The following is a 25,083-nucleotide window of genomic DNA, read 5'->3' as shown; positions in this document are numbered from 1 at the left end:
CCGGACTGAGGACGGTCTAAGCACGGTCCGAGAGCCCACTGAAATCGGACTGAAAACGGACTGAGGACGGACTGAGCACGGACTGAGAGCTCACTAAAATCGGAACGAGAGCTCACTTAGAACGGACTGAGGATGGACTGAGGACGGACTGAGGATGGACTGAGGATGGACTGAGTGGGGACTGACCTCGGACTGAGGACGGAGTAAGGACAGACTGAGGACGGACTGATGATATACTGAGGGGCTGAGGGCGGACTAAGTGCGGACTGACCTCGGACTGAGGATATACTGACCTCGGACTAAGTGCGGACTGAGGACGGACTGAGGATATACTGAGGGGCTGAGGGCGGACTAAGTGCGGACTGACCTCGGACTGAGGATATACTGACCTCGGATTGAGGACAGAGTAAGGACGGACTGAGGGTAGACTGAGGGCGGACTGAGTGCGGACTGACCTCGGACTGAGGACATACTGAGGGGCTGAGGGCGGATTGAGTGCGCAGACTGCCCTCGAACTGAGGACGGACTGAGGACGGACTGAGGGGCTGAGGGCGGACTAAGTGCGGACTGCGGACGGGCTGAGGATAGACTGAGGGACTGAGGACGGAGTAAGGACAGACTGAGGACGGACTGATGATATACTGAGGGGCTGAGGGCGGACTAAGTGCGGACTGACCTCGGACTGAGGATATACTGACCTCGGACTAAGTGCGGACTGAGGACGGACTGAGGATATACTGAGGGGCTGAGGGCGGACTAAGTGCGGACTGACCTCGGACTGAGGATATACTGACCTCGGACTAAGTGCGGACTGAGGATATACTGAGGGGCTGAGGGCGGACTGAGTGCGGACTGACCTCGGACTGAGGGCATACTAAGGGGCCAAGGGCGGACTGAGTGCGGACTGCCCTCGGACTGAGGATATACTGAGGGGCTGAGGGCGGACTGAGTGCGGACTGAGGACATACTGAGGGACTGAGGGCGGACTGAGTGCGCGGACTGCCCTCGGACTGAGGACGGACTGAGGACGGACTGAGGATATACTGAGGATAGTCCGGGGAAGGAAAGCTGTGCTAACAGCCGGCGTAGAGTCCTAGTGGGATCCGCGTCTGCTTGTAGTCAGCGCCGGTAAAATCGTAAGACCATACACAGATAACGCTCACACGCACCGTTCGTTTCACAGCCAATCCTGTCGACTCCTTTCACCAGCGCCTTCCCCACTATCGGCCACAGGCTGCCAGCGTGCTAGAATGTGATGTTATATTTGTATCATCTTACAGTAGTTGGCTCACACCAACGAAACAACGGGCGGCCCGTCCCACGACACAGCAGGGAGCGAGCCGAGACCGGCGACCCGGCCGAGGTCAGGTCACGGCCAGCCGCACAACCCACATGAGATAAGCCCAGATGATCACAACCAGTTGGGGCGCGGCGCGGCGGACACAGCCGAATATCGGCTCCATCGCCGCCGCGCGGCGCAGATAAGGTTTGTGTGTATGTGCGTGTGTGTGCACATTCATTGTAGCGACGTGCACATACAGCTCTCTGAATCTCTCCCTCTCTCAAAGCAACTTATTGACTAGACAACACACTCGGGGTGAGGTAAACGAAGTCCACTGATAAAACGGTGAGCCAACGCAGCTCTGACTCAAAACACGCTCAACGCAACAACGTCCGGTGGCGGCCGCTCCGACCGGCCATCACACAGCACTGGACGGGATCCCGCTCCGACCGGCCCCACACAGCACTGGACGGCTCACACCTCCGTCGGCCGTCACCGGCGCAGCAGCACCCACAGGGCGGCGGCGGCTGCCAGCAGGGGCGCGGCGGCCGCCGGCCGGCCCGGCGCGCCGCCGACCGGCGACCCCAGCCGAGTCCGGTTGGGCAGCTGGCGCAGCGCCTGCGGCAGCAGCCGCTCCAGGTCGCGCTGCGCCTCGCGCGCCGCCTCCATGAAGGCTGTCTTGCCCGTGGAGAGGGCGTCGAACACGCACGCGTCCAGGTAGGGTCCGATGACGCGGTTTTGTCGACACATGTCGGTGACCAGCTCGGCGGTGAGCACCACCGGCCGGCCGGCGTGCACGGCGTCCACGCGGCCCACTGAGCTCAGCACGCGCCGGTAGTCGACGCGCTCGCGCTGCAGGCAGCCGCGGCTGCAGAGCTGCAGGCCGCGGCGCGCCTCGGGCTGTTCGGCCAGCTCGCGCGGCAGCCGGGCAGAGAAGGACAGGTGGCCGGCCACCCGGCGGATCTCCAGCGTGGCGTTGATGTGGCGCACCGTGATGGCCACGTGCAGACCCGGCACCAGCGTGGTGACGGCCGCGCTGTGCTGCGAGCGCGCGCCAGACGACACCGCGCCGTCGACGAAGGCGCGCGGCAGCGACTCGTTGGCGCGTGCCTCGTACGTCAGCTGGCCCGTGCACGGCTCGTTGTGTTTGACGATCACCGTCAGCTGGAACAGAGAGAGGGTGAGGGTCACTGTCAGCCGGAACAGAGAGAGAGAGAGGGTGAGAGGATCACTGTCAGCCGGAACAGAGAGAGGGAGAGGGTCACTGTCAGCCGGAACAGAGAGAGGGAGAGGGTCACTGTCAGCCGGAACAGAAGAGGGAGAGGGTCACTGTCAGACAGATCACCTCAGAGTGATCACCGACACGGGTCACAGTCAGCTGGAACAGAGCGAGCAAAGGTCACTGTCAACTGGAACAGAGAGAGAAAGAGGGTCACTGTAGCTGGAACAGAGAGAGAAAGATGGTTACTGTCGGACGGGTCACCTCAGAAAGATCACCGACATGTCACTGCCAGCTGGAACAGAGAGGACGAGGGTCAGTGAGGTCACTGTCAGACAGCGCTCAGAGAGCGGCCAGAGAACGGTCACGGTCAGAGGGAGGACCTAGACAGTTGAGACCAGACGGAGCGCGGTCCCAGACGGAGCGCGGTCCCAGACAGCGCCGGGCCGGCTGACGACCACCGAGCCACGTCGCGGAGTAACACAGAAGGCGCCGAGCCCCATTGGATGCCACCGGCGCGACGGACGGCTGCACGGCACGAATGTCGAGCATGGCACGGCAGCGGAGGACGGCCAGACATGACAGGAGCCGCGCCAGGGACGCCGCCGGCCGGCCGGAGCAGCGCCGCCGGGCCACACCAGGGCCGCACCACGGCCATACCGGAGTTCCCAGCCAGAGAAGGGCTGCCGGTATCACCGAGCTCTGTCAGCCGGCGATGGATGTAAAGGGTCGGTCCAGCGTCTGCAAGGGACCGTTCCGAGTTCCGACCCGACTGCCGTACCGAGCGGCAGACCACGGCGAACAGCGCCAGACTCGGGACCATCACTGGGACCCGGGACCATCAGTGAGACCCAGACTTGCCTGTGAGAGATCCGGGACCGTCGATGAGGCCCGCGACCGACCAGGGTCCGTCTGTGGACCGCAAAGACCATCTGTCAGAGCCGGGATCGGCTGTGAGAGGTCCGCGAACATCACTGATACCTGGGACCAGTTGTGAGCTGCCTCGGGACAGACCTGTGGGTCCAGAGACTATCCATGGACCGTCTGTGGGCCCAGGAACCGCCTGCGGGCCCAGGGACCCACTGTGGGTTCGGGGATCGTTTGTGGGTCCGGCGGGACCGTCCGCACCCGGCGCTCCGAGGCCGGCCGAGCGGCGAGCCTGGATTCAGCCTGGATTGGCCAGTGGCCACGGGCATTGCGGGAAGAGGCCGCTTTCGAATGATGCGGGCTACATGGCAGTGGGAGCGAACGCGACAAAATAGAAACACCAGGGCTGATAGGAGCGGAGTGTTCGGGCGGAGGGGTCGGCCAGCGCGGCTGGGGAGGTGACGGTGGCGCTAGCTGCCGGCTCGGTCCTCCCTCCCGAGGGAGCGCCCCACTATCACTGCACAGTGCACGCCGCAGCTCTGCCGTGCATGGCTGCCGATGGCGGGCCGGGCCCATGCCGTCAGCGGCCGGCCGGCACAGACAGCGTGACGCCGTCACGGGGGCGCTACAGACCGTGACGGCGTCCGCGCGTCACGGCCGGCCCGCCTGCCCGCTCAATGTCGCCGGCCGGGGCGGCAACGCGAGCACGGCAGACCGCGCGCGCGACCGGCGCCGCCAGGCCGGCAGCGATCACAGTCAACACGCGTGATGAACCCAGTCGGCCGGCTCTGACCGACATTCTAGAAGCAACACTTTCTGTTGACACGATAACCAATGAATAAGAAGTAAAAATACGTAGGCGCTCTTCGATAATTTCATATAGACGCCCAACATATAAAACAGCCAACTATAGAGGCCAAATTTGGAGCTCGAAATAAAAAGCATGACGAATGTTTCGGTTCTAATCAGGTCAGCTCGACTGAGGTCCGTTTCTCACTAACTGGCTGTACTCGACACAAAAGGCCGGGGCCATCCGCGGCCGAATGGCTCCGGTCTGCGCCGTGCCGAGGTGTCAGGGCAGACAGGAACACGACACCCACAAAAACCTGGCCGGGCCGGCCCTCCCTCCGGTCTCTCGGCCGCCACAAAAAGGCCGACGGCGGCGGCCGCGCGGCGAGTACTGACCTTAGTGGGCGCCGTGGCGCACTCGTCGCTGCCCACGCGGCTGTTGGTGACCTGGGCGGCCAGGTAGGCGTTGTCCAGCAGCGGCCAGGCGCCCAGCAGCCGGCACGTCTGGAACTCGCCGCCGAAGGTGCGCACGTGCGGGTCGCCGAACAGGCTGCACACCACCGGCTCGGCGGCGGCGGCGGCGCGGTACGAGCACACAGAGTCATCGAGCGGCGCCGGTACCGTCGGCGGCGGCGGCGGCGGAGGCGCGCGCGTCACAGGCGGCGCCGCCGCCGCCTCGGCCAGGATGCGACGGCAGTCGTACTTGCGGAACGTGCGCTCCACGATGCCCATGTTGGTGTGGAAGTAGAGGTGGCCGCGGCAGGCGCGCTTCGTCTTGCGCATGCAGTCGCTGAAGGCGCCGAGCAGGCGGCACGTGTTTGGCTCGGGCCGCTCCACCAGCTGTAGACGCTCCCGGCTGCGCTCGTACTCCCGGCTACAGTGCTCCGAGCGGCACTCGCCAGCCGCTGCAACAGAGAGAGAGAGCCGGCCGTCAGAGCGGGACATGGGCCAGATACAGAGACACGCACATACTCGTACATGACGTGTACGGCTGTCTGCAGAGACAGCCGACCGTCAGAGCGGGGCACAGACAGAGACACGGACAGACACACGGAGAGATCAGAGATGGAGAGACGTCGGAGAGACACGGGGTGGCACCAGAGACATATCCAGGTCTATCAGAGACGCAGGGAGACAACACAGAGATATCAAATATAACTATATCAGAGACACATGAAGAAGGGACTAAATAAGGAGAGATTAAGGGACAGACAGGCGGGGGGTGGCGACTGAGCGCAGTGCGTCTCCCCGGTCACGCACGGTCCCAGTGAGACTCACACACGGTCCGTGCGACCGATGCTGGCCTCGGTGCCCGGCCGGCGCCCTGCGACCAACAACAGGCGCTGGACCCTCGCGGAAACTCGCCCCTCAGCCAACAGACGCCAGTCGGCAAACAGGCTACCAGCCGGCTCAGCCAGCCGCTTTGTATCCGATCCCTCCACACACGGACAGACGGACGGGCGGGCACACAAACACACCGGGCTGCTGAACCAGCGCGGCGCAGCTGAGTGGACACAGTGCGTCCCATGGCCGCGGGCAGGGGTCGGCGGGGACACCGCCTCCCCACTGCCACAGCCGCCGCGCTCAGCTCAGCCGTCACCGCGGCACGGCACGGCACGGCGGCGCCCGGCCGGCCGGCCTGCCCAGACCAGCCGGCTATTCCTGGTGTGGGTCACACGCGGACACGGCGGCGGGCGGCGGGCGGGCCGTGACGCGGCACCGGCGGCCAGGACGGCTGCCAGGCGTCCCAGACAGTCTGCCGGCCACCTGACCAGCACAGCCGACACAGTCTGCCGGCCGGCCACCCGCCGACACAGTCTGCCAGCCGGCCACCCGCCGACACAGTCTGCCAGCCGGCCACCCGTCGACACAGTCTGCCAGCCGGCCACCCGTCGACACAGTCTGCCAGCCGGCCATCCGCCGACACAGTCTGCCAGCCGGCCATCCGTCGACACAGTCGGCCGGCCGGAGCAAACGCCAGGCCCCTCCCAACGAACGCCAGGTCGGCAGGTCCACCGAACATATAGCCACTATTGCAACTTCATCACCAAACGAGCTTATCTCAACCGACTAGCTCCGGGAGGACGACCGACAGATGTGCGTTCGGGGGACAGAGAGTCGATCAGGTCATAGTCAATCAGCAGATCGTCGATCAGCAGTCGGCACGGGCCGTAAGTCCTGCAACCTTGACTTTGGGCGGCAGCCGCGGTACCCGTAGTCCTGGGCCCGGTCGGCGCGGTCACCCCTTACCCCCCCCCCCCCCCCCCCCACCCAAGATTCGAGCGGCGCAGTCGCTCCTCTAAGTACCACTGGATTCGGCCAGCGCCTCTCTGTCGACCGTTAAACGCGCCCTAACGACCGGCGCTTTACGATTTTCTTCCACGGTCTTTTAGGCGGTGGACGGGCAGCTGGTAAATTGTACCAGAGGAACCCGGCTGTAACCTTTCATTGGCGCAAAACACGGCGGAGAGATGGTGAGGCGATAGGGGACGCGCGTGTAGCGTCACATCTCAATACAGCACGCCCGGCCGGCGCCACACAATGCCTTTGTTCAGTGACCAGCAATGCGTGCCATTGTGAGGCACGAAACGGATCAGATTCCTACAAATAGGGCGCAGTTGGGCTCTGTGGCTTCCAGGGAACACGATGTTTTCAAACGTTTGACACAACAACATCGGAGCCAGTTTCGTATAATTTCCCTCATTACTGCACCATAAGGCTAACAGACGTGTGATGCGACAAAAATTGTGATCCAACAAACGCTGTAACACGACACGCACGCTCATATCAGCACACTCGATCGCCATTGTTGACACCCAATGTTGCTCGGTTACCGAGCACGAGCTGTCACTGCGACCGACACCCGTCTCTCGGCGGTCACTGCAACACCCACCGTCCGGCGGTCACTGCGACACCCACCGTCCGAGGTCACTGCGACCGACACCCACCGTCCGGCGGTCACTGCGACCGACATCCACCGTCCGACGGTCACTGCGACCGACATCTATTGTCCGGCGGTCACTGCGACCGACACCCACCGTCCGACGGTCACTGCAACCGACACCCACCGTCCGGCGGTCACTGCAACCGACATCTAGGTGTTGTCCGGCGGTCACTGCGACACCCACCGTCCGGCGGTCACTGCGACCGACATCCACCGTCCGGCGGTCACTGCGACCGACACCCGTGTCCGTCCGGCGGCCCCAATCACTGCCAGAGAGACCCCCCGTCCGACGGCACGGCCCATCCACATACCACCGCGGAACGGCGGCCCACGGTAGCCGGTGACCTGTCCGGTCCGCGGGTGTGACCTCAGGTCACCGCTCACCAGTGACCCCGCCTCCCGCCGCCTCCTCCGCAGTCCGGCGCCGCCAGACCCGCGCGTCATTGGTATCATGTCAATTAGGACGACCAGAGCGGCAGCGACGCGAGGCCGGCGCGCTCGGCCCGGCTGGCCGACGGACCAGTTTTTGCCGCCGACGACGCGGGCCGCACACAGAGTCGCGCTGCCGGCACCGGGCCGCCGCGGCCGCCGGGTCACCTGCCTGGCCAAGCCGGCCAGATACGGGGCACGGCCAAACATGGAGCGGGCCGGCCCACTGCGGGGCAGCTCTCCGGACCGCGGCCGGCCTGCACTGCTCACAGTTTCCCCGCCGCGCGGCCCGAGCGGTTCTGCCCAGCCCGGCGGGCTGCTACGACCGGGCCGGGCGCGCCGTGCACCCACTGATACCTGCCGTCACAGCTGCCACAGACCACAGCTCAGGCCACGCCCAGGTGGCCCGAGCGGTCCCACCGCGGTCCAGTCGGTCCCACCGCAGCCCAGTCGGTCCCACCGCGGTCCAGTCGGTCCCACCGCAGCCCAGTCGGTCCCACCGCGCTCAGCGGCTCAGCTCAGACCGAGGATCACCGTCCGAGCAAACAGCGGCGGCCGGCAGGTATTCGGATCCAGTCACAGGTGCAGACCGGGCTGTATGGTGACCGTGATCGTACCCCCGAGCCAGGGTAACCGGTCCCAGAGACACAAGGGTTCCTTGGTAGATCTGTCTTTCGAAGCCACGCCCCTCTGCAGATCTATCTATCTAAGCCACGCCGCTCTGTAGATCTGTATGTCGGAGCCACTCCCCTCTACAGATCTGTCCGTCGGACACACACCCCTTAACGGATCTCTGGATCTAAGTCACACCCCTCCACAGATATGTTCGTAGGAGCCACGCCCCTCTGAAGTCTGTCCGTCGGAGCCACGCCCCTCAGTAGCATTATCCATCGGAGCCACGCCCCTTAGTAAATCTGTCCATTGGAGCCACGCCCCTCTGAAGATCTGTCTATCTGAGCCACGCCCCTCTATAGATCTATCTATCTGAGCCACGCCCCTCTGTATATAGGTCCGTCGGAGCCACGCCCCCCCCCCCGGGTACCTAGTCTGTCCGTATGGGCCACGCCCCTCTACAGGTCTGTCCGTCGGAGCCACGCCCCATAGTAGATCTGTCGTTTGAAGGTATCTGCTAGCCGGCACCGCTCTCACTCACTGCGCGCGCGAGCCTTCTCCGACTCTCAGTCTCTCGCTCCCCTCCCCCTCTATCTCCGTCGGTGGGTCGGGAGCAGCTGGGGTGGGGTGAGGGAGGGGGAGGTGTCCCGCTGCAGACAGCGGGACGGCGGGATCGGGTCGATATACAGTACACACCCGCCCCGCCCCGCCCCAGTGCCGGCCGGCTGGCTCCCACACACCAGCTGGGCCGATCAGGATCGCAGTAGATTAGGCACGGCTGGCGGCGCCGCCTAATTTCACGTGCACATTCTGTTTAGATTTGGAGGGAGCGAGCGGAGATGTGACGCGGGCTGTTAACTTAATGGGACATGCAGGGAGCAGCACGATGACTTTTAGAATCTTACTTGCACAAGGGCAGCTGATTAATGCAGCCCTAGTGTCGTTAATGAGCTATACCCAAATAACACCGTGGGCATCCGTCTTACCGCGATTATTATGATGAATTGGTTATGTGCGCCAGTTTGTGTTTGCAGCTTCCCGTTTATTTAATGTTTGGGTTTGCAGCTCCATAATACCTCATTTGTCATCAGTTGGTTGTATGGCTACGGCGTGCTGGCCCACGTCAGACTCGGAGCGACATCAGCTCAGCGGACGGAGCTGGGAGCTCTCCACACCGGACGGGGGTGGGAGCTCTCCGCACCGGGCGAGCCGGGAGCTCTCCACACCGGACGGAGGTGGGAGCTCTCCGCACCGGACGGGGGTGGGAGCTCTCTGCACCGGACGGAGCCCGGAGCTCTCCACACCGGGCGAGCCGGGAGGCGGCTGCACTCTCTTCCATTAGTGCCGCTCCTCCGCCCTGCCCGAACGCCGTGTTGTACTGGCAGCGAAGTCCGCCCGGTCGCTCAGCGGCTGTAGCTGGCAGCGGGGCCCGCCCGGTCGCTCAATGGCAACGGGTTCGCCCGGCCGCCCAGCGCCTGCATTGTGGCTGCCAGCAGCGGCGGCCGGCCCGCGGCGCAGGCCTGGCTGCAGCCGGCGCCTCCAGTCGGACAGCGTTCGTGGAACGGCGCCGGTAAAACTTACTATCCAAGTATGCGGCGGGCCGGCGCCGCTGCACCTGCGGTCAGCCCGCAGCCGGGCCGCTGGACGGCGGCGCATTTTTGGCGGCGCCGCGTCCTCGCAGCGCCCGAGTCCGTCATGCGAACGGCGCGCCGGCGACAAAAATGGCGCGGCCGAGCCGCCGCGCCGGCGGCCGGTCCGGTGGCCGGCCAGTCCGAGTCGCCACTGGCCGCGGCCCGCCCGGCGCCCGGCGCTCCATCGGCCCGCTCCGGCGCAATCGACTCTCGTTGCAGCCTGCTCCCAGTTTGCCGGCGAGACAGCGAGTCGACCTCGGGCCACGGTCGGCATCAATCAGGGCGCTGGTTTGGCGGCCGGCGCCGTGTATGGCGGCTGCTGATGACCGCAGTGGGCGCTATGATGGCGGCCGCGGGCGGGGCGGGGTGCGCGCCCGGCCGGCCGGCCCGCCGCGCGGCCACGGCCGTGGGACCGGACCGGCTCGGCCGCACACCTGGCCGCCGCAGCGGGAAGGCGGTGCTCAGCGCTCACTGGGATTTAACGGGGTGGAACTGCCAGGAAACCGAGCCGCCGCTGCCCAGCGAAATGTGATACTTCAGTGATGGAAGGCAATTAGCAATTGACAATGGGAGGAAACGGGCCGCTAGGGTAATTTGTACCTCATCGCGTTTGACTTCCACCTTTGTATGTTTCATTTGTAGGGAACAAGGCGCGGGCAGCGGAAACACAGCCGTTACAGATCAACGTCCACTTCACACGCCTATCAAAGGCCACGCCGCCCCAGCGCACACGGCCCCGGCAAACAGCTGAGCTCAGCACACGGCCCGGGCAAACAGCTGAGCTCAGCACAGGGCCCCGGCAAACAGCAGAGCTCAGCACATGGCCCGGGCAAACAGCAGAGCTCAGCACACGGTCCGGGCAAACAGCTGAGCTCAGCTCACGGTCCGGGCAAACAGCTGAGCTCAGCTCACGGCCCGGCCGCCGGCTACACAGATGAGTTCGGCACACATATGAGCTCAGCACATGGCCCGGGCAAACAGTCTCACAACTGAGCCCAGTACAGCAGAACAGTTCGCTAATCTCAGAATAATAGAACTAAGAACAGAGTACGCTAAGCTCAGAATAATAGAGAAGTGAGACTGCTGAACTAGGACCAGTGAGCCTGCTGAGCACCAGAGCAGTGGCTCCGCTGAGCTCCCAAGCAGAAGCTCTGCTGAGCTGAGCTCAGCAGAGTCGCGGGTCGCCGAGGAGGGAGTCTCTGTGCGTCCCGTCGGACCGCCGAGGCGAGCCGTCAGTCGACCGAGGCCGACAGGCGGCAGGCGACACAGCGGTGTTGCAGCGCACAGAGCCGGAGCCGGACTCAGCCGGACCCGGAGCCGGACTCGGGACTGCCGAGGGAATGATGTGGTCAGGTGTGTGGGTCACACGCGCTTGGCACAAGGACCGACAGCTTATGTGCGGCTGCCGACCAGAGACCCTCCTCCCTGACTGACGCTGGACCGAGATAGACAGACTCCATAGAAAGGCTCGATAGACACTAGATAGGCTCGATAGAAAGACTTGATCGAAAGGCTCGATAGACTGGCTCGAAAAACAGGCTCAGTACAGGTTCGTTTGCCACATCGGTGTTTAGACAGTGGCTGCTGCTTAGCGATTACTGTTGAAAAACTGACAGCTCGCATTCACTGGCGATCCAGAAAGGCGGTCTTGGACGCTGAGGTGGGCATACCTCAAAAAAGTATCTAAAAATTCCTTCGATTCCTTACACACTGTTGTGCAGTTTAAAACAAACTTTTCCTCATAAAAGTTGATAATTCCTCATAAAAGTTGATAAGTTTTCGTTATATTCTCGAAATACCGCAATTTTTCGTCGATTTCGGGCGCTGCGGGGGAGGATTTGCCCAGAATGCTCCCCCGGCCCCTGGATCCTCCGGTGCTGACAGTGACATTCTTTGCCACCAGATGGCAATAGCTGTAAAACGCCTGAAGTTATACTGCGCCGCAAAGCATCCCATGCCATGGATGCGGCTGACGCGAGAACCGATAAAGGAGCCCAAACGGACATCATTGATCATCTGCATAGTTATTAGGAGACAGAATGGTAATTAGAAACGAAATCGAATAAATCGATGGTCAAAGTCTCGTGCGAAGGCTGCTTCAGCAAAACGTCACCCAAACTTCTGAATTCGTCACAAATTGCTAAAAAAAGGCGGCCATATGTACCTAAATATACCTACCTATGTACCGATACCTAATATGCCTACTAGGTAAGTATGAACCTTCTGTCACAGACTTCTGGCACGTATACCAGACTTCTTTACACGTCAGCGCCCGCGCGACTGTGCAAGGGTCGGCTCGCGCCTCGCGAACAAATAGCGACCTACTTCCTCTCTTAAAAACCTACGGACCATTTGAATAAAATAATACCTAAATGACAAAATTCCAGTCATTGGTCCACAGCACATATCTACTCTACAAAAGAAAGAAAGCGCCAGTCACTTTCAGAGCTTTGACCTAGGCCAGTCGCTACCCATGATCCATACAATATTACCACGATAGGGGTAATGACGGGGAGGCGATGTAACAATTAATGACATCAATACATAATAATTTCATCAGTGCCGGTTTACCTATGCCATTGCACCTTTGTGATTTAGTCAATAAATAACAGCCTCTAGGGAGAGGCAGCAGTCTCTCGCTGCAGTCCCGGTGGATCAGACCGGCAGCAGGCTCTCGCTGCAGCCCATGGTCGCCTGTGCCGACAGAAGTCTCTCGCTGCAGCCCTGGTGGAGTAGGCCGACAACAGTCTGGCGGTGTACATATGCCGTGATGTTCCCACGGCCGGCACAAAGCCCGCTCTGTCAGCCGCCGCGCCGCGCGGTGGCACAGGTGGATCGAGCGGTCCTCCTGGCCCTACCCACAGCCGGCGTCCGGCGCGCGCGGCCCGACCCGCAAACCACCGGCCCTCGGCGACCAATCGATGTAACAGGCCCCATAATGAGCGGCTTCGACCGCCGCGCCAATCATCCTATTTCCAGGCGGCCGGCGCGGGCCAGCGCCGCCGCACTGCCGTCACGTGACCGGCACCGCCGTCACGTGACCGGCACCGCCGTCACGTGACCGGCACCGACCAATGGCCGCCGCCGGCCGGCCGGCCGGCCCGTAAAGATCGGCCCGCTCGCTCCACCGCCGGGTCGCCCGAAACGCTCCGGGCGGGGGTTTGACTACAAACGGGCCCAAGTTGGCCCCGTCTGCTGCGCCGTCTTCCATTGAGCGGCCGCGCCCGATGGCGCAGCCGCAGCTGACCTGGCGCTGGCCGTGTCGGAGCTGTCGGAGCTGACCTGGCGCTGGCCGTGTCGGATCTGGTTGGCAGCGGGTCGGAGCGGCGGCCGGTGTCAGTGGGGAGCGCCGTGTCCGGACCACCGCGGGCCTCGGCCGGCCAACGGTCCGCTTGGCGCGCCTCCCAGACACCTGTCGAAGGTGGCACTGACGCCGGCGCCCCCCCCCCAGCTGAGGGGGAGCGCGGACCCAGGGCTGCGTCTGGCGGTGATCAGCCGGGTCGGCCGCCGCCGCCGCCCCCGCCCGAGCCTCACCTTCCTGCTCCTCTCAAGGACGCCGGGCGGGTGGCAGCCCGCAGCGGGCTCTCACGCACACTGGGCGGGCGGGCTACGGCGGGCGGCGGGCGGCGGCGCACCGTCACCGGGCGGAGACGGCCGGACCTGCAGCCGGCCCACGCCCGCCGCCCGCCGCTGCAGCTGAGCACAATCAGAGATGCGGGCGGCCGCGAGCGCACCTCTGGCCACTCAGCCGGCGGGCGGAACCCGGAAGAGGCCGCTCTTACCGACAGCCGCGCCCGCTGGACAGGCGCACACTGGACAGCGGCGCCCGCTGGACAGCCGCGCCCCAGCAGACAGCCGAGGCGGCACCAGCCGCACTGCAGCTCACTGCCTTCAATCGCGGCGATCGTCAATCGTCATGCATCTCAGTTTTATGAGGGCAGGTCCGTGTTCGGTTAAACAGGAGCTACATCTCATGTCAGGGATATCAGGAGGCTCGGGCTGCCTCCGCTGCACACACGGCAGCGAAGGAGCGGCGACGGGTGGGTTTGGCCTACCGGGCAGATAGTCATGGCGCGTCGTCCCAGAGGTCAGGCCACGCGTACCGCAGCTCGGCGTCTCGTCCGCCACGGACACACCCATTTAAGTGACGGCGGACGTCGGAGGGGCGCTAGCGTGGTGTGACCTGAGCAGCGGCGACCTGACGTGACCTGCCCTGAGCAGCGGCGACCTGACGCGACCTGACCTGAGCGGACGCGTGAGGTGCGCTGGCGTGGTGTGAACAGAGCAGCAGCTGCAACTCGGAGGGCACCGGCGATGTGCCTATCCCGTCCCTGCCCCGCCGGGGGCGGTTCCTGGCTCCCAGCACGGCCGGGGCCCGGCGCGGTCGATCGCGCGGCTCTGGCGTGTGATCGAGCCGGCCGTTGATGGCCGTGAATCAGCGGGCGTCGATAGCGAATCGAACGGTCAGCTTGTTACGGACAGTGGCTTGATGCTCGGGGCACTCGGGAGCGGTTTGTTATACAACACGGAAATGGGAGCTCGGCGGCAGAGGGCAGTGTAAATTGAATAGCGTGCTTCGATCGCCTGATTCCGTGCAAGGATCGGCCCCGGGTCCGAGTTTCCCAGGCGGTTGCCATTCGGAGCGTACTGCAGCACAACTAGAACAGTCGATGGGCAGTCGGCCACCACCGGAGAGCTGCTTCAGCTCGAGAGCTGTCAGCAATCGGGCCTTTGTGCGCCGTGCTGATAGGCGCGCCGGGTATCGGAGCACTCGCCCACCTGTGACTAAGGCGCGGCCTGCACAGGTGGCTGCCGAGTGCCGACGGACGGTCGTGATTCAGGGCTCGGCACGGACCGCGCTGATTCACAATGTCAGCGGTCCGGTCGGCCGGCGGCCGTCAGCGGTCGGGTCAGCGCCGTGAGGCCCGCCCTTCAGTTGGCCCGCTGCTGCTGGTCCGGGGCGCGCCGCTATGGTCCGGGACGCCTAGCTCTCCGGCTGCTGGTCCGAGGTGCCCGCTTAGCTCTCCGGCTGCTGGTCCGGGGGGCCCGCTCAGCTCTCCGGCCTCTGGTCCGGGGCGCCCGCTCAGCTCTCCGCTTGGTGTCGGCCACTACTCCGGGGCGCCCGCTCAGCTCTCCGCTCGGTGTCGGCCCGGGGCGCCCGCGCAGCTCTCCGGCCGCTACTCCGGGGCTCCCGCTCAGCTCTCCGCTCGGTGTCGGCTGCTGGTCCGGGGTGCCCGCTCAGCTCTCTGCTCGGTGTCGGCTGCTACTCCGGGGCGCCCGCTCAGCTCTCTGCTCGGTGTCGGCTGCTGGTCCGAGGCGCCCGCTCAGTTGTCCAGCGCTGCTGCTCCGGGGCGCCCGCTCAGCTCTCCGGCCTCTGCTCCGGGGTGTCCGCTCAGCTCTCTGCTCGGTGTCGGCTGCTGCTCCGGGGCGCCCGCTCAGCTGTCCAGCGCTGCTGGTCCGAGGTGCCCCTGCCCGCTCAGCTCTCTGCTCGGTGTCGGCGGTGAAAGCTGATCCGCCGCCGCCGACACAATGGACTGGCGCGGACAGGGCGCGGCGCCGGCACAGCCGCGCAGTCCACCGAACGTGACCGGACGCACGCGGCCGGTCGGCCGGCAACAGCGGCACAGGCCAGTGCATACCGGATCATACAGCCGGTACAGGGGCGGGTCGTACCGAATCGAACTGCCGATACAGGGGCGGGTCGTACAGCCGATACAGGGGCGGGTCATGCAGCCGATACAGGGGCGGGTCATACAGCCGATACAGGGGCGGGTCATGCAGCCGATACAGGGGCGGGTCATGCAGCCGATACAGGGGCGGGTCATACAGCCGATACAGGGGCGGATCATGCAGCCGATACAGGGGCGGGTCATGCAGCCGATACAGGGGCGGGTCATACAGCCGATACAGGGGCGGGTCATGCAGCCGATACAGGGGCGGATCGTACCGGATCGACAGCCGATACAGGGGCGGTTCGTACCGAATCATACTGCCGATACAGGGGCGGGTCATACCGGGCCGACAGCCGATATAGGGGCGGGTCATACCAGGCCCAACCATATCGGGCTCCAGCCTCCATCATACCAACTTATCATCCAAGTCTTCTTTCGGGCTGACGGGACAGCCCATGGCCATTGCCGTTTAGGTAGGTAGGTATTTATTCTGTGTCGATGCAGGTTTTAACCAGTACCGTGATGATGACAGTAATTTATCATCATTACAATATTTTTGCTCCGTTAGATTATAATTGGTGACTTGGCTTGAGCTATTATGAAGCAATAATTCTTCATAACTGTTAACTACCTAAAACAAAAAACTCAAACCGTAAAAGGATGGACTGCTGAAAGCCGCAAGTATGACGTAGAGCTAGTCAATGGCATAAGAATCCAAGCGCTTGAGTCAACAGGAATTTCTCTTGTGGGCCTCCTTCTTTTTTGTGGACGAGGAGGAATGACGTATTCGCATATGCTTATAAAGCACGATACCTAAACCGCATGCATGAAGCACACCATGCAACTCGTCACGTCCTCATCTGAACCCGGCAGCGGCACGCCATCAGGTGGCACGGAGCAGCCAGCGACTGACCCAGAGAGCCCTCAGCAGCGACCTCAGGACCAGGGACCCTCTGAGCAACGACCACCGGCTCAGGGAGCCCCTCAGCAACGACTCAGGGAGCCTCTCAGCAGCCATCACCGACTCGGGGAGTCCCTCAGCAGACTGTCGACTCCGAAAGCCCCTCAGCACCAGCCGTCCAGACTCTGACGGCTCCCCAGCACTGACTGTTCAGTGTCCTGTGCTTCCTCAGCTCAGCACTGACGGCGCTGGCCGCTGGCCGCTGACCGCTGGGCGCTGGCCATGCGGTTCTGGCCGCTGACTGCTGGCCGTACGGTGCTGACCGCTGATCGCTGGCGCTGGCCGCGCGGTGCTGACCGCTGGCCACTGACGGCGCTGGCCGCTGACCGCTGGCGCTGGCCACTGACCGCTGGCCGCTGGCCGCTGGCCGCTGGCCGCTGACCGCTGACCGCTGGCGCTGGCCGTGCGGTTCTGGCCGCTGGCCGCACGGGCCGCGGGCCCGGCGCCGGCTCTCCGTTAGGATCATCCGATTAGGGTGCACCGAGTCGGCGGCGGCCGCCATTGATGCACCACCAGGTGGTGAGCCGGATTTGGGCCAGGTGAGGACATGCCACTTATGCCGCCCACGGCTGGGCCCGACCGTCAGCGGCCGGCAGTGGCCGCCGCGCCGCCGGTGACGACGGGCATACCTCCACTCCACACTGTCCGTGCAGCCGCAGGGCGGTCAGGGGCAGAGTCAGAGCGTGGTTCGGGGCAGTTATAGGGCGGCCTGCAGCAGTTACAGGACGGTCCGTGGAACACCACCGCGAGCCCTTCGACGGAGTTCAGCTATATCACATTATTACAGCTAAGACGGTAGCTGCGAGCCACTGACTGACGCTGCCGTATTGGGCTCTTGGGCGGATATTTGGTTTTGAGAGGTGCGGTGCGGCGCGCACTGCCCCGCGTTCTGCCCCGGCTGGGATCACTGTGATTCGATCGAGGGCCGGTATAAGGGTGACGATAATGATGGCGTTCAGCTGCCGCGGGGCCGGCTGACTGGCCACCGGGTTACGTTCAAAGGCCGAATGGGACGGCACATCAGTGGGGAGCAGAGCCTCAGAGCTGCTGTCCGCTCCGGAGCTCCACCACTGCGCAGGGACACAGGTGCCCGAGCGGGGTTTGGATTGTCCATCCCCGGCGTTAGACTGGTCCGTGCGGTCCAGCACATGATACAATGACGCGCAACTGTACGCGGTCAGATAACGCGGATGATATGTTTCTCAATGGGACAGACAACCTCTGTCAGGCTCTCAGGAGGCGCCGTGAGCTGTGAGCTATACGCGCCGGGTGAGCGTTGTGAGATGGAGCTCACCTGCAGACAGTCCGGTGAGTAGCAGTGAGAGCAGCAGCAGCAGCAGCGGTGCGGCCCGTATGCCCGGGTCGAACGGACTCAGAAACTGCATGGCAGAGAGCCGTCCGCGTGCGCCAGCTCGCCTGCAGGCGGACACAGACGGTCAGACGGGCAGAAAGACACGGCTAGACGGCCAGATAGAGAGGCGGTCAGACAGTCAGGCGGACACAGGCGGGCAGACGATCGGACGGACAGGTTAGACAGACAGACGGACAGAGAGAGACGGTCACACGGTCAGACGGTCTCAGACAGACAGACAGACAGACAGACAGAGACGGTCACACAGTCAGACGGCCAGATGAACAGACGGTCAGACAGATGCGGACGAAGGGTCAGGCGGTCAGATGGTCAGGCGAAAACAGACGGACAGGAAGTCAGCGACGGTTATACACACAGACGGTCAGACGATTAGACGGTCAGACGGTCAGACGGTTAGACGGCCAGACGGTCAAACGTACAGACGGCCAGGTCACATATACAGACGGTCAGACAGACGGACAGAAGGTCAGACGTCGGAGGGTAAAACGGACGTAAGACGACAGAGACGATCAAACGCGTCAACAGAGACAAACAGCGACGGGCAGATGGATAGACGTTACTACGGACAGACGGATCCGCTTATCGTGGGTCTGGCTGAGCGGAGCGGGTCACCTAAAAATGTCATCAGTCCGCACTACACAACAAAGGAACGATACAGAGAAGTAACGCGCCAAAATAGGATGTCGAAAACCCAATTTAGGAAAACTGTATTGAGTCAAAGAGAATACAGGACAGAATTGCAACTATCAAATCGTCATTCCCTCCCCGACTTTGAGCGCATGTTAGCAGCCAACATTACCATGCATTGTCGATGGATATATGGTGGCTGAATGGAACAAATGGCTACAAAATGGCCACTAAACATCACTCAGCTATTTAAAGCGAGTGTCCGGATACTGGTTACCATCCCCAGCGCAGTAAAATCCAGTTCATAACTTGTTAGCATAAACTGCGGAGCGAGTACGCCGAGTGCGATTTGAATACGCCGCTGCAGGCATGCCCGGTATGCTGGATGTGAATCGGCTCGGTCCGCCCGACCATACATGACGGATGTTCTGTTCGGGCACCTTGTCCGGCCCGTCAGCTGGTCTAAATCAGATTTACGGAGCACTGAGCCCGGCGCGCCCCATAACGGGTGGCCGTGTGTCCCCGGGCTGACGGTCCTGTGTGGCAGGCAGCAGCACGACAAAACGATATGGCAGCGCCCTGTGACAGTGCGATATGGCAGCGCCCTGTAACACTGTGACTGTGCCATATGGCAGCGTCCTGTGACAGCGCAATATGACAGCGTCCTGTGACTGCCATATGTGACGCCCTGTGACGCCTGGGCCGGACTGGAATGTGACAGACTGGACTGGAATGTGACACGGACCATACTGAAATATAAAAAAATATCGGACTGGAATGAGACTCAGACCGGACTGGAATTTGGTAGAGACCGGAATGGACTGTGACGCAGACCGGACTGGAATTTGGTAGAGATCGGAATGGACTGTGACGCAGACCGGACTGGAATGTGATGCGAATCTGACTGGAATCTGACTGGCTGTGTCATATTTCAATCTGACACAGCCCAGATTGAAATATGACACAGAGCGGACTGGAATGTGACAGACTGGACCCGCGGTGCTGTAACCAATACCGTGCAGCGATAGAGAACGTAGGCCCGATGACTGGGCACAGTCCAATGTCGGTCCACCCGACCGCAGATGGTGAGCTCCGGGGGCCCCGCTCGACCGTGCTCGACACAAAACACCTGCCGGGCAACTGGAGCTAGTCCCGGGCGAGGTATGCATGTCGGGGGAAATACGAGTGGAGTTACACACTCAAAACACGGCAGCATGGGATCCAGGCGGCCCGGGCATGGGCCTCACCTCACCGCCCTAGAATGCGTCTCAGAACGTATACTACCTATTCATGTATAGCTAAAGCGCTCATCAATATGTAAGGCCATAGTGCCCGTGTCAGGATTACGGCCAAACCATTGTACTGGATAGTGAATATTCACATGAATCTATTCCGATAGCCAGAGCCCGGTCACCGATGGAATGCATCCGGACGAAGCGCTGGCTGTGTTGGTAGGCCAGGCGCGAGCGATTTCACCGGCCCGGTTCGGACAAGAGTGGGTTCGCTAAGTAAGGAGCCCTTCCAAACTAGCGCGCTATCAGATTCGCGTCACTTTTACCCAGCGTCGATAACAAAACGAAACAGAAAACTCTGATTTAGGCCGGCTTTCGCAGTATCTTTCAGCTGACGTAAACAGAAACTCCCATGGCACGTCCCAGGAAAGTCTGGCCGAGCGTACCTGCGCCGTGGAGCCGGGACAGTGCGGTGGCGACTCGGCGCTTAATGAGGTGACTCACCGCCTAAGTGCGCGACCTCTCACTGCGCTAATTACTGCGCACAAGGCGTCTGTTTGGGAATCGGAGCGGCCGCCAGTCTGGCCTCGGCCGGTCCAGCAGCTGAATTCCCTAACAGGGCGATCGGCCGGCCTGATCAGCCTGTGCACCGCGCTGACCCCACTGACAGGGTGGCCACATTAGATCCCACCGCGTCTTACCACACCGCACGGCACACACATGTCATATAGGGCTGCTGAGCTGAGGCTATTTCTTACATCCCGCCGCGGGCCGACGGAGGCTGGGGGCGCGGGGTCGCACAGCGGCGGCCCTGTGCTATACAGTGCGCGCCGGACGCCGTCCCGCGGCCCAGCACAGCTGGCGACCGCGTGGCGCGCGGACGTTGTCGCTCGGACCTCTGTCGGACGTCGCTCGGGGCTCCGTCGGACGTCGCTCGGGCCTCTGTCGGTCCCGACGGCTCGACGCCGGCCGGCGGCCCGTCGCCGGAGCGCGGAGCTCCCCGGGCGGGGACGGAGGCCGGCAGCGGAGGAGCTACCGAACGTCCCGTGTTCTGCGTCACTGGTAATGTCCCGCAGTGGGATTATTTGAAATTGTCAGCGTCTGTAGCGGAGGCTCCGGCCGAGCCGAGTGGAGCAGGACAGTGCCGTCAGTTCGTGTCGCGAATCACTGCACCATCCGTCCGGCCGGCCGGCAGGTGCACCCATACTGACAACAGGCCGTCACAAACAGCTCCGGGTTCCCGGAAAGGCACACCGGTGCCGTCCACCTCAATGTGTTGGTTCGATGCATACATTTCGGACCTTCACGGAATCCGCTGAATCGCTGCACAGCGGTCAGTACCGACGGGTGCTGTGCTGTATCCGTCAATGGAGAGGCGCGGCCAGCTGCCCGGGCACAGGACTGGAGGGACTGGACTCAGCTGCCCGGCGGGTCATCACAGAGGCCGTGACCCAGGTGCACAGCGGGTCATCACAGGGCCCCCGGCCCCCGACACAGTTGCACGGCGGGTCATCACAGGGGCCCCGACAGGTGCACGGCGGTCAGGTCAGGGATCCGGCGGCTCCGGTCAGGGCCATTGACCCAGCTGCACGGCGGATCGGTGCCCGACGGGCCCTCACAGAAGCCCCGACCCAGCTGCCCGACGCGACGGTTTGCCACCCTCTCCTCGGCATCCACGCGCATCAACACGAGGGCCGCAGATTAGCCCAGAAGGCGGCGCAAGAAAACAATCAACACGCGCTTTGACAACACGCCTCTCAACAACATGTCTGCTGAAAACAGCCGGGGTCCGGCAGACCGGGCGGGAGCCGGGAGACGGCGCAGCTGGCGGGCCGTCTGTCCGTCTGTCCGTCTGTCCGTCTGTCCGTCTGTTCGGCCCCGCAGAGCCCGCGGGCAGTGTCAGTGTCAGACAGATAACGCTATCGGAAACATTAACAGCCGCCAGGCTAGAAAAAACACACTCGGTAAACTGAGCTGTTTGGGAGATACTATTCAACGAGCCCATTGAAACCACGCCCGAGAGAAGAAAACGGACTCGTGACGGGCGAAAGTGAGATGCCAGGCTAATCATATCCTTTGAGGCCTGGTGATCCAGGACCAGCTTTCAGTTTATTCACCTGAGAACAGAGCGCGTGTGGCCGCGGAGCGAGCCGCGCCGGCCGCCCAGGCCCCAGTCGGCTCCTTACTGATAGTGGCGGCCAATTCCGCGAACTCCAGCCGCCGCGCGGAGGTGACTGGTGCGCGCCGGCCGGTCCGCCGTCCCAGGTGAGAACACTCTCCCGCCGAGCAGCGCTCTCACAGCGGCAGCTCACTTCACACCCGCTCGCCACGCGGCGATCAGCCGCACGTCACACACTCGCACAGCAGCGGCGCCTCGCCAACAGTGGCCGGGGCCTCACAATACACTGTCAGGGAGCTGTGGGGCACCCTCTCACCACCGCGCCAGTCGGCCGACCACTGCCGCCGGCGCCGCAGCCGCTGCCGCTGCCGCCCGGCGGCCGGCCCCGACCGGCCCCACGCCAGCTGCGCGCCGCGGTCCGCTCGCTAGAGCCGCCGCCGCGCCGGCGAGTCTACGCCCGCTCAAGATGAAAAACAGGCTGGTGGGGCGGGCGGAGGGCCGCGCGCCGGCACCTCGCCGGTGTTCACAACAGGGGAGCGCGCACCGGGGCCAGCGCCGCGCCGAGGGGAGGGGAGGGGAGGGGAGGGGAGCGGACCGGCGCCCATCATCTGGTTGTTTACGTGCAAGAACACGGCGCGCGGAGATTGGATCGCACCCCAGTGCCCGCGCCCGTCATTATGAGTCGGATTACTGGTTTAATAACAAAGTGGGGTTGGCACCTGGCGCCGGTGCACGGCGTTGTGCTGACCAGCGCTCGGCGCGGTACGGCGCGGCTGGCCGGCCGGACTGGCACATTTGTAGCGTTGGGCTCGGCCGATGTAAATGAGGCGAGCGTGACTGCTGGCGCGGCACATGAGGCCGGCCCGGCTATCGGCGCGGGGCGGCGTGTCAGTGTCACTGTCGGCCGGCCAGACAGCTGGGGACTGCACTCGACGTACACACACGCCTGTGAGCTGGAACACTGCACAGTACACACACTGCACTCGATATACACACGCGCCTCACGCCTGTCAGCTGGACCACTGCACACTCGCTGCCAGTTTCAGCGGACAGCTCGTCAGCGGTGGCCTGACGGACCGTAGAGCCGTCACCTGACAGACCGTAGTGACGTCACCTGACGGGCAGTAGTGACGTCAGCTGACGGGCCGCAGTGACGTCAGTTGACGGACCGTAGTGACGCCGCCTGACGTGCCGCAGTGACGTCATCTGACGGACCGTAGTGACGCCGCCTGACGTGCCGCAGTGACGTCAGCTGACGGACCGCAGTGACGCCACCTGACGGGCCGCAGTAACACCATCTCCATTCCTAAATTACCGGCTTTCCCAGCCATTGGAATAAATAGTATCATATCGACCGTAGTCCATGATAGCAGCCTAGAACTTTGCAAGAACATCAGAGCTTCTCGAAAAATGTTAACGGTTCATGGTTTTGTTTCTCCATGAATTGCCGACATAGCTACATGCTTATAATATTCATACAAGTGTGCTTTATTCAAATATCGTTTGTTGTTGAACCTGTCGGATTCGGCGATATCCGTGCTTATGAAAAAAAAAACATTTAAGCTGATTCCTTGAAACTAATCATTAGACGTTCCTTTATAAGTAAAACATATTTTCCTGAACTAGGTGTAGGGCCAGGGAATTCTAAAAATAATGGCTACTGACATTAAATTGCGGTAGGTAGTAAATTGCGTTCGATGAGCAGAAGCAGATGAAATGTCACAGCCCAGCCTGTAACATGGATGAGGAGCTGTTCCTGCAGTGCCTTCTGATGCTGTTCATATATGAATATCCATATGGATGAGTGCAATGTGCACAGACTCACGATGATTTGATATACGAGCGCACGGACAAGGCATTGTTTTCACCACCGATGATTGCAACCAAGGACACGCTAATGTTCTTGCACACATGCAAACAATTAATGTTACGCAATTTGAGCAGGACTTTCATCCACCCATAGATATCCAGTTTGCTTTGCTTGCAAATACACAGGCTGTTCCTGAACTGAACACTACAGCACACCAATATACATCACTAGCTTGGTGTGTACTTAGTACTTACCCATAATCAAGTTCAGAGGCATATATCCATAGGAACAGCGTAAAATGGCAAGGACTTAATTAAGATATTCATGCTCTGTCACATACTTCTCTATATGAGAGGTCTCAGGTCTGCGTGCGTCTGCAAACTGCAGGTTCAGTTGATTAGGAAGTGTGAGCTGTTTCTTTCCTCAGATCCCCGTCGCTCGTTATGCCGGTTCCGTGGGTGCCCTGCTCAATGTTCTTGTTGAGCGTGCACTGCTCCCATTGTGCCTTATTGGGCAGGGCCGGCTGATATGGGTGTGACCTATGTAGTGTGTGTAGTACATTGTGCATGGCAGTGTATGGCACGTGTGTCGCATGTGGCCCACGCTCGATGGGCGCGCCGCGCGGCCGCCACCACCAGACAACCAGAAACGCCCGGCCGCTCAGCCGCTGCAGGCTCAGCCGCGGCACTGGTTAATTAACATATTACAGGACAATGTACGAGTAAATAAAAAATAGTCGTCCACCGTCCCCCCCCCCCCACCGTCCACCGTCCACCGCCCGCAGTCCACCGACCATCGTCCGCGCCGTCCACCGTCCGCCGTCCGCCGTCCGCCGTCCACCGTCCGCCGTCCACCGTCCATCGTCCACCGTCCGCGGGCCCGGCTCGGTGGCCCGGCACGCAGCAGCCCGCCGCCGCCGCCTCAGGCCAGCTGTGGTTTAGCCGCGCCCGCCGGCCGCCGCCTCCCCTCCTAATTAACTGACCGGCCAATAAGTAATTCTCCGGGCGCGTTTTCACGCCTGCTGGCCGGACCGACCAGATGCGCCGCGCAGTATGGCTCTTCTCCGGTAGCTCTACCACTAATTTTGGACCTTATGGGAGCGTCATCGACTCCAGTGTGGAAGCCGGGCTCCGGACGCAGTTCTCATAACCAGCAGACAGCTCTAATCCGAGGGGAGCGGACAGCCAGAGCTGGCCTATTCGGCGGCTCTAATCCCACGGCAGCGGAAAGGCTGTCGGTGAACACAGCAGCTCCAGTCTCGGGCCAGGATGGCGGCGCCAGAGACCAGCTAATCGGGGGCCGTATTTCAGAATCAGGGCCGCAGAGGCGACACGGCGCCTGGCGCACCTCCCGCGGCCGGCAGCCCTGACCTCGAGTTGTGTCAGGGCGGCAGTTCCGCCTGCTCTGACACCGGCCGGTCTCCCACAGACGAACCCACACCGAGTGGGAGGCGCAGACAGGGAGCGGAGCGCCCATATCGTGATATCACGCCTTTCGGTCCAGGCTCGTCTACAGGA

The 25,083-nt window shown here is 62.5% G+C and overlaps 1 protein-coding gene across 2 annotated transcripts; it reads right to left on the bottom strand.

Annotated features, from left to right (window-relative positions):
* Nucleotides 1-1,246: 1,246 nt before the first annotated feature.
* LOC122369226 (repulsive guidance molecule B-like) lies at nt 1,247-22,124 on the bottom strand. Of its 2 annotated transcripts, none has more exons than XM_043343790.1 (4): nt 21,755-22,124; nt 17,701-17,822; nt 4,554-5,062; nt 1,247-2,446 (listed from the first exon to the last, which is right to left on the bottom strand). In XM_043343790.1, the coding sequence occupies exons 2-4, from the start codon at nt 17,789-17,791 to the stop codon at nt 1,775-1,777; spliced, it is 1,272 nt and encodes a 423-aa protein (XP_043199725.1). In that variant the 5' UTR covers nt 17,792-17,822; nt 21,755-22,124; the 3' UTR covers nt 1,247-1,774. The 2 variants fall into 2 exon arrangements, with proteins under 2 accessions (XP_043199725.1, XP_043199726.1); XM_043343791.1 differs by having other exon boundaries at nt 21,824-22,124.
* Nucleotides 22,125-25,083: the final 2,959 nt, after the last annotated feature.

Source organism: Amphibalanus amphitrite, unplaced genomic scaffold (genome assembly GCF_019059575.1).
Source record: "Amphibalanus amphitrite isolate SeventyFive unplaced genomic scaffold, NRLGWU_Aamphi_draft 001017F_arrow, whole genome shotgun sequence".
In the NCBI taxonomy this organism is placed as follows: domain Eukaryota; kingdom Metazoa; phylum Arthropoda; class Thecostraca; order Balanomorpha; family Balanidae; genus Amphibalanus; species Amphibalanus amphitrite.
This window is presented reverse-complemented; position numbering and strand designations above follow the sequence as displayed.